The sequence below is a fragment of the Sprattus sprattus genome (assembly GCF_963457725.1).
Source record: "Sprattus sprattus genome assembly, chromosome: 19".
NCBI classification, from domain to species: Eukaryota; Metazoa; Chordata; class Actinopteri; order Clupeiformes; family Clupeidae; genus Sprattus; species Sprattus sprattus.
The window spans coordinates 18,492,588-18,502,587 of record NC_137917.1 but is presented as its reverse complement, the minus strand read 5'-3'; the positions used below and the strand labels follow the sequence as shown (position 1 = coordinate 18,502,587).

Genomic DNA, 10,000 nt, shown 5'->3' with positions numbered 1-10,000 from the left:
GGCGGGGGCCTCCGTCGGTTGGTCATGACATTAAAATGGCTGATGTCTGAAGTGATGCTTAGACTAATGTGTGACTTTATTTACCCAGAAGTGTTTGTCCTCTCAGTGTCACGCCCCAGTTTCCCCCATGTGCTTAGTCAGTTAGGGATACTTATAACACACAGGGCTATATCTGTGTGTGTGCGTGTGGAGGGGGGGTGTCTATAAAAAGGATGCTTGGTGAGTGAAGCTTGATGGGTCAGAGTTGTTATGATACTTGTGTACACACACACACACACACACACACACACAGTTCAAGTTCAAGTAACCTACCATAGCATAACATAAATAACATAACATATAACTTCTCTGAACATAAATTCCACATATAATAAACATATAATAAATCTACAAAATCTACAAAATAAATATATACATAGATACTATATATATATATACACAGATACTCACACATAAGTATGCGCACCCCCTTGTAAAACACACAAAACTATTCCCGCAAACAGACACACACCCAAACACACCTTTACACTCACATTCACGCTGATACACATAAAAACATATCAGTCCATGTATTCACACGTTCACCCCACACACACTCACACGCAAAGCCAGATAGAAGAAAGAAGAAAGCAAGCAGATACAAACTTTCCGATTTCACACACACACACACACACATCCATTCCTGTGTCAGATCAGCTCCAGGCCTGCAGCTGTGCTTATGATGGAATGCGTCTCACTCTTCCTGTCCCAGTGTGACTCAGCGTCTCGGCTCAGCTCCTCTCCGCTCGCCTCAGCTCATCTCGTCTCGTCTCGTCTCATCTCCACTCTGCTCCCCTGCCAGCACCAGATTGGACTGGATTGGACAGGATCAAAAAGCTCTGAACACATCCAGAGTCCAAAACGGTCCCCAACCTGGCACCCGTGATGCAGGACAGCGTCGACTCACAACTCCATGAGCCCTCCAGACCTCCACGTGAGCTGGAGCTGGAGCTGGAGCCGGAGCCGGGTCCAAATAGTTGCCCACTGTGGAGCGAATTCCAGCCCTGATCCGACGTGGATCAAGTTGATCCATGCCAGAACCCACATGGACCCATTCCTACAGTTTAGTGAGTTTAGCGAGTCAACAGCTTTCTGAAATGTGTTTATGGGTGTGATGGTGGAAGGAACACATTTATAAGTGCTGAATCAGTACCATCTCACCCATGACTACTGTTCACACAAGAAGTGTCAGGCTATTACTGTGTTACTGTGGTCAGCAGTTTGGCATATTTTTAGCTTTGCTATTCTTTGCAGTCATCTCTGTGCTGCTGACAGCATCTGGATTGCCTTTGATGACCTTTCAATGTTCCCAGATAATACACACACAGATCACACTCTCTCCAGATGACACACACACGTAGATTGCACTCTCTCCAGATGACATGCACACACACACACACACACACACACACACACACATAGAGCGCGCTCTCTCTGAGTGGACGACCGTGACTCACACAGGGACATGATCTGCCCGCCACTGATACCTTCCTCTCTGGGCTATATTAAGCCTCTGGGCGCTGGGCGAGCGGGAAGTGCTCATTGCTGACACTGGCATTGTGTGCTGACTTCACACTTGCATTGTGTGTGTGTGTGTGTGTGTGTGTGTGTGTGTGTGTGTGTGTGTGTGTGTGTGTGTGTGTGTGTGTGTGTGTGAGATCCCTGTTTAGAGGGGCTTTTGTCAAACCACACTGAAAATACCAGCAGCTTTTTTGGGGGGGGATTTGGGTTGCCCTCTCACACACCTGTTTTTTGTTTGTTTGTTTGTTAATCTGTTTGGTTGTTTTATTCGTCCATGTCAATACAGTGTTAAAGTCTTTGTGATGTGTGTGTGCCCTGATACTTTAGTTCACATCCAAAAATGGCGCATCCGCAAGCCTGCCTTTTTAACGCATCCTCAAGCCTGCCTTATTAGCACATTGCCTGGTGCTCAGTGACGCAGTAATGTGTTATCAGGTGATAGACATTCACTTGTGTGTGGTCGGCATGACAACCTCTGAAAAGCCCCCTGGCCTACCTCACTTTATATTTTCAGTTGCACATTCACGACTAGTCATGTGAACAGAGAGAGATGGAGATGGCTGAGAAAAGGAGTCATGAGGGTTGACATAACAAGAGAGAGAGGGAAGGAGAGGGGGGGTGAAAGAGAGAATGAAGGAGAGGTGTGCAGAGAGGGAGAGAGATGGCAGTTTCTGTGGTGCTACGCTGAGATACTTCACACCTATCTCTGCCCTGCTCCCTCTGTGAGCCTCTGACCTATGACCTTGTGCCCCCTGTCATTTTTCTTCTCATCAGGCTTCATTGGAGCCCCGCTGGTTGGGTCAGAGCTGGAGAGGAGAGGAGAGGAGAGACTGTGTTGCATACCGTACATTTATCCGGGCATTAAAAAACAGCAGTTCTCTGTAAATCTCTTAACACGTCTGTAAATATTTTTTTTCGGAAATTGGAGAGTTTTATATTTTATGGTTTCGTTGGATATTTGGATTTCCCCCCTTGACCTTTGAACTTTACTATTTCTTCCTATTCTTCTCCTTGGATACGGCTAGTAAGCTGGTGTGTTGGAGTTTTGAACTGAATTAATTAGAAATGTATATAATATTTTATATTCATATACCGACTGAATCCCTTTACTATTGATATTTAATAACATAGTAATATTACTACCTTTAATACTACCCATTTAATATCATAGCAATATATGTCATTCATTGTGTGTGTGTGTGTGTGTGTGTGTGTGTGTGTGTGTGTGTGTGTGTGTGTGTGTGTGTGTGTGTGTGTGTGTGTGTGAGAGAGAGAGGGCGCGAGGGGGGGCTTGTTTTTATCAGGGACAGGCATTCCTCCCAGCCCTCACTCTGCAGATATCATTGCCGCAGTGGAATGTTTGGCTCGTGGGGTCCAGGGGAGTGTGCGTTCTCACACACAGCCAAATCTGCACTGATGGCAGGGGTCACAAGGGCAAATGCACCGAACCGTAGCAGGCCACCTGGGTTGCCTCCACACACACACACACACACACACACACACACACACACACACACACACACACACACATTCAGATGCATGCACAAAGCACACTACTGAACCACACATCCAGGCCGCAGCTTCTGTAATCATGTGTGTGTGTGTGTGTGTGTGTGTGTGTGTACTTGTGTGTGTGTGTGTGTGTGTGTGTGTGTGTGTGATCGCTGGGAGTGGTCCACACCTGCTTCACTCCCACGCATGTTTGTTCTGGGTTGAGGCTGTTTGCTCTCAGCTTTGGGCAGGAAGAAGGGGCCTGGCTTCCAAAGTCACGCACAGAAGTCAGCGAACAAACAGGAGGGAGCACTACCTCTCCTCTCCCCTCTTTTCCTCTCCTCTCCTCTACTCTGTTTTCCTCCCTCTCCTCTTCTCTCCCCATCCCTGGCCAGCTGGCACTCTGAGCGCTGACCAGCACGGGTGGCGTCAGTATGTGGCGGGCACGTGCTAAAGCCTGGCTAAAGCCCTTTTAAAGTCCTCAGCCTGGCACACCCCAACTCCCATCAACACAACAGAAAATGGCTTGGCACCCTCTTATCCCATCTGTGTGTGTGTGTGTGTGTGTGTGTGCGTGCGTGTGCATATGCGTGTGCGTGTGCGTGTGCGTGTGCGTGTGCGTGTGTTTGTGGTGTGCGTGTGCGTGTGGTGATGTCTGGTATGTGTGTATGTTCTAAATCCAAGTGTGTGTGTGTGTGTGTGGTGGCCCATGAGATACTTCACACCTCAGGTATTTTACACACCCTGCTCCCACATCACGCCTGATGAAAAGTCCAGCGTTTCCATGACAATGGCAAGTAGAAGTGTTCTGAGGCAGCAAAGGACAAGAAATAAAGCAGGAAATGAAGCAGCGCATCAAGGAACAAGTTATGACTGCTAAGATTCCAGAATGTTCTCCCCCATCCCCTACCCGCCCAGCTCACTGATGGGGGGAAAAAACAGCAATGTGCAAGAAAAAAACTCCAGGGTGGAGCCGAGTTGTTTTGCACATTTGTTCCCAATTTCACAATTAGGCTGCTGCTGTGACCAAGCGGTGTGGTTCAGGGGGAAAATCCAGGCGCCACTGATAATGATGGAGCCATGAGACGAGACAAGCTCAGCGAGACAGCTTCCACCCTCTCACCTATGCTAGACACACACACACACACACACACACACACACACACCAATACAGCTTCCAACACCTCACCTATGCTAGACACACACACACACACACACACACACACCAAGACAGCTTCCACCACCTCACCTATGGTACACACACACACACACACACCAAGACAGCTTCCACCGCCTTACCTATGCTACACACACACACACCAAGACAGCTTACTTACACTCCAGAGGTGGCTACATCACAACATACACACACACTCACACACACACAGTCTCCACAGAGTCTCCCACTATTACACACAAAGAAGGCTCTAAAGGTTTTTAATATGCCAGTAATACAGCAGAGCTGCCATAAAAAGCTGTTTAAATTCCTTAGTTACCACTTCGTGTAAACACATTCAATCAGACTTTGTTTTTAATTGAGTTTTTAAACCACTTAAGGGAGCCACGCTGGTGAAGTAAATGATATCCGCCTCATGCTGGATTGCAAGTGTCCATTTTGTTTTGCCGTCATTCCCTTCTCATGCATGTGTGTTGCTCCGCACTAAAGTATTCCAGTTCCCGGGTATAGCGTGAGAAAGCCCGTAAATTAGGCTTGGCCGTGTCAAGCATGGCTCTGTTGTGGCCGAAGTTTCCTCAACATACACATGCCTGCGCTCAGTAAAGATTTGCCAGTAATTGCATTGTGGCATCCAGACTCCATTACTCCATTACTACGACACACCCCTCAAAACAACAAGCAGGCCTTAGGAACAATGGGATGTGTAGCAAGCCGATCAAAGATGCTACTCAATGGCCCTGTCCATGTTGTGTGTGTGTGTGTGTGTGTGTGTGTGTGTTCAGAAGCACGTACCCCCTGCCCAGAAAAAAACTTCCGTAACCTCAAACCCCTAGCCATCTCCTCACCCCCACCTTTTCCACTAGCGTAGTTTCCATTGGAGGTCAGTAGACAAAGGAGAGTGGTCCCAGCAGAGGCTGCAGTGCAACGTGAATCTCTCTGTTTGTGTGTGTGTGTGTGTGTGTGTGTGTGTGTGTGTGTGTGTGTGTGTGTGTGTGTGTGTGTGTGTGTGTGTGTGTGTGTGTGTTATGTCCCATAGGCCCTCGTATCGGTATGTCAGGGCCCGTACACAAAGCCCTCTGACTCCATGGCGACTCGTTTCTCCCTCACACAGGGCCTCTCCCTTGTTGTGTGTTTTTGTCCCTGCGACAGCAGACTCAGTCGCGCACTCGTTCTATTGTCTGTTCGGTCTCCACGTTTTGACATATCCACTTACACTGTTACATTTACAATCACTCTCTCAGCAAGCACACTGGCTGTGATGCACAATGATAGCATCAGTGTTGAAGTTTATATGTGCAATGGTGAAATCTGTCGCATAATTAAATTGAGTATTCATAGTAGCCTCTCTTAACGTTGTTGGTTTGTGAGGTTCTATATATAAATATATACATACAGTATATATGTATATATATATATGTATATACACTCCATGATTCTAATCCCATAAACATGTTGTCAGATTCAGTGAATTGCTCCTCACGTCCCCTAGCTATCTGTTCAGTGTTTGTGCTAAAAAAAGAACCCGGTGTTCTTACACAGCCCTGGCTCTGTAAATGGGAAACAAACATAGTGACTCGGGCCGAGTCATAAACAATCCCAGCCAATCAACACGGTGCTTCAGCAGAATGGAAGGGAAGGGTGCAATTTCATTGGCTGCTGAGATCAAATATCAACAACATTTTGTGTCACTGAATCACAGTCTACATCCATCTTTAAGGAATTATAGATTTAGGGCATAAATAATGATGCCTTAACTGTGCTGTTGGTTGCTTTGAAGAAAAATAATCAATGTGGTGCGGTGATTTTAATTGGCTGCCATGTTTGCTCTCCATATTGCCATGGTGTCCCTCCCTGCTTGCATAAGAGTGTGAAGACACAGTGTGCAGTTTAAGGACGTGTCCTCTCCACCCAGGACACCACACCAAAGGAAGAGCCCGACAGTTCCCTGATACGGATCAAGCGCAGAACTGTGGCAGTTCCAAACAGATCAGTACCAGATTTGGGTGATATCTCTTAAAGTCTGTTCTTCTGAGCGATCCTGGTAAGGTTTACTCCCACACAGTCATCACTGATCCTCCATCTGTGACTCGGGACACTGACGGGCCCTGGCACAGGTCTGGCCCAGACTTAATGGTGTCTCGTTTTGTAATTACAAACTCTGCCTTGGCCGTCTGTACCATATCAGTGACAGAGCTGCCCTAGAGCCAGCTGTTGTCCTTACACCTCCTTTACTCTGGAGAGGCCCACTGAGGAGGATTCAGAAATACAGATGTAAATGGCGAAAAACTTGTGATTTTTAAGGTGCTCTCTCTTTTGAAACAGTTGTATGTATTCTCACACTAACACTCCCCCACTCACAGACAGAGAGACAGAGAGAGAAATTGGCTAATAGCTGGAACATAGCTCTCTCATCATGTTTGTGACTTTATCATTCTCTTTGGGGGTAAAGAGAGACTCCAACACAGGACTGTCTTACCTGCCAGCCTAGAAACAGCACCATATTAACATAAAAGCAACCCATATGATGTGAAAAATATCAGGCCTCCATATTCAATTTTAATACGCACCTTTTTATTAAGAGTGGGCAAAGTGGTCTCTATTTCTCCCAATATAGGCCTATGTGTGTGTGTGTATACTGTAAACTTGCTTTAAGTTTAACTTCCAGGCCAACTACCCAGAGGTTAAACGCCACTGACTGTTATTCCATTTCACTACAAATAGGCTACATAGTCTATTAATACAATTAGGTATTGTTTCTCTTGAGAACTGAAAATCAAAGAAGACTTGCACTTCATAGGCTACTGGCGACTGCTAACCACTGTAGTACAGAGACAAAACACCACAGGTCCCTCACGAAACCTATGGGACGGAGGATTTTATTTTTTCGAGAAAAAAAACTCTGTTTAGCCGAAAAAAGGCATGGTTATGCGGGTTTGGTTTGAATATCACATACACCCACGCAAAGGAACTCTGTGTCTCCCGTCCGTCAGCCGTGACGAGGTACTTTCAGGAAAAAGCTCACTGTGTCTTTAAATTCAACTTGAGCGCTCTTTCAGTCTCATGGTCAACACAGTCCTAAGGGCTACTATTCTTTCTCACTACGTTCTCTCTCAACGGACTTATTTGATCACAATCTGAGAAGTTATTTTCCGGAGAAACCCGTAAACTCGAAGGGGACACGGGAACATATTGGTAAACTGTCGCATTGTAAAACTCTCACAAATCAAAAACAAAAGTTCCCCACAAGTCTTGGGACGGCTTCCGCACTGGGCACCATACTCCTGGATTGGAGAGGGGGCAGGCGGACGAAATTCAACTGTGATTTGAAGCGGACAGCAGCATCCTGACTGGCATACTGGAAGAGGCTCGCCATAGGTAGAACGTCGCCTGAAAGGATTTAAAACTTAGTCCCCCTCCCTCCCAGGCGTTGTGACTACCACGGGACAACCACTGATCGGTTGCTCAGTCGTCAACTCTCGGTTAAAGCGACTGGATCATCGCCTCCCGCTCGTTTGAGTTTGGATTTGCAACTTCGGTACTGCCGCGAGGCACTGATTTCTGAACAGAACTTTGTTAAAACCTTTCCCCGTCTTTTCGGATAAGTTTGTCATCACCTGCACTAAGCAGTGTTTGATTCTTCCTTCCTCGCGTTTTATTATCCTGGGATTACCCTTGGAATTGTGCAGTTGCTCTACGGCTCATAAAAGTGTTACCGCAGGTTATGTATTACGTGACAGATAGGTTGTAAGTCAATGCGCGTTTAATTGGTGTAAATGACTATCTCGTAAATTTCAGAGTAAGTGGACAATCTTCTGTTCAAAGTTTTAGTGTTCAAACCTCGGTCTTTATTTTGGATTTTCATCATGGATAAGTACGATGATTTGGGACTTGAAGCAAGCAAATTTATTGAGGACCTCAACATGTATGAGGCGTCTAAGGACGGTTTGTTCCGAATGAAGAGAGATTCCAGCAACAACCCGGACTTCGAAGAAACCAGAAAAGTGTTTGCCAATAAAATGACTAAAATACACATGCAGAAGCAACAGGAGGAAATGGCCCGCACTAGTTTGACAGCGCGAATGAACGGGGGACACGTTAGATCGCCAGACAGCTCGTTTTATACCAAAGATCGGCCGCCCATCAACAGTTACCGACAGGCGGGAGAGACTGCAGCCAAGCCTCCCATTCTGTCCGGTCCCGTGGCGGCAGCTTCGGTTGTTGGAAGTCCGTATGATTCCTATGAACCCCAGAAGCACCACTCGGTCCCTCAGCACGATGTGGCCAGCAGCAGAGCATATGGCCACGGAAATAATTACGATAACAAGGAGCCACATTCTTACCCATACCATACCCCAGCTGCTGTCAACCAGGGTCTGGCTTCCGCCCCCACGCACCCTAGCCAACCCCCCAGCCCGTTGGGAACTTGGGTTCCCCCTCGGGGGTCTCACAGTCCCGGGGCGACCCCTGTGTTCCCCCAACCTCAGCCGCCTCAACGACAGGCCTCATCCCCCACTTTCCACAACAGTCTCCCCTCTCCAGGCTCACCCGCGGTCGGCTTGAACCGATCCGGCACCCCCCCGGGCCACCAGGCTTCGCCCTCCTTCTTCCCTCAGGCCAACCAGGACTGGGCCAGAGATCGGCCTGCGGACAGCGCTGGGTCGGGGAGGCCAGACGTGCTCCAGCACTCCCCCACTGGGTCTCTCAGAGGAACAGCAGAGGCTTACGTTCAGCCCTGTCAAGATGCCCTTGCCCCGCACACCCAGCCTTGCACTGCCCAGCGGCCAGTACAGGGAGACCCCCGACCCAATGGGCTCTCCCGCTCACTCCCCGGGACCCCTCCACTGGTCCCAGCAGCACCCGACCTGTCTGCAGCTGTGCCCGAGTTGGTCCAGCCCAAACCTCCCGGCGCGACCGCAGGCTCTCCAGGCTTTGCCCACCGGAGCGCTGAGCAGGGAGCCAGGCTGGGGCTCCAGCCCCCGGGAGCGGAGGACCAGGTGTACGCCGGCGAGGCTGCCCAGCCCGAGGCCCCCAGCCCCCCCAGAGGAACAGGAGCGGTGCCCCTGCCCTGCCAGACTCTCCATAAACAGCCCGAGCAGAGGCCCTCTGTGGCTGAAATAAAATTAGAAGCGCTCACTGAACGCCTGGAAAAGGAGATGGACGCCCAGCACAAAGCCGACTACTTCGGTAAGCGCGACACCGGCCATGCCATTCACCGGCAGCAGCTTTTAATGTGTGTGTGTGTGTGTGTGAGTGTGTTTTTGCCATGTCACATCGGTCAATTGAAATTTCGTGGTGCTTAGTCTGTCTTTTTTGCAAGAAAACCTTTGAACGAGAAGGTGTCATGTTTCCATATGACCTTCAGCATGAGTGTGTGTGCATGTGTGTGTGTGTGTGTGTGTGTGTGTGTGTCTACAGCATGGCTTTCCCAGAGTATGAAGTATTACAGGGCTTCCTCTGCCTCCTTGTCCCACACAGACAGACAGACAGACCCCTCACCCAGAGTGGGGGAGAGGGAAACTAGTCTGCCCTAGGATCTGTTAATCATTGTCCAATTTGTTTCATTTCGTCACACATAAATCTCTGCTTCATCTGCTGGCCTGAGCACAGCAGTAAATCCTTTCAGAGAGTAGGGGAGGGTGGGAACGCTGGTGGACTCACTGGGAATCTCAACCAAGTGCATTAAGACGGAATAGACGGGTCAGTCGGGGTGTCGGCTAGCAGCGTATATCTTCATATTCATACAGCCCCCCCCGCCCCGACTACTCCCGTCAG

At 48.5% G+C, this 10,000-nt stretch overlaps 1 protein-coding gene across 1 annotated transcript in view; it reads left to right on the top strand.

The window, feature by feature from the left end:
• The first annotated feature begins 7,291 nt into the window (after positions 1-7,291).
• Positions 7,292-10,000, top strand: part of limd1a (LIM domains containing 1a) — a 32,115-nt gene continuing 29,406 nt past the window's right edge. The window contains exon 1 of the mRNA XM_080857821.1: positions 7,292-9,412. Coding sequence (XP_080713947.1) covers positions 8,092-9,412 — 1,321 coding nt within the window. The 5' untranslated portion in view covers positions 7,292-8,091. The remainder of the gene's footprint in view (positions 9,413-10,000) is intronic.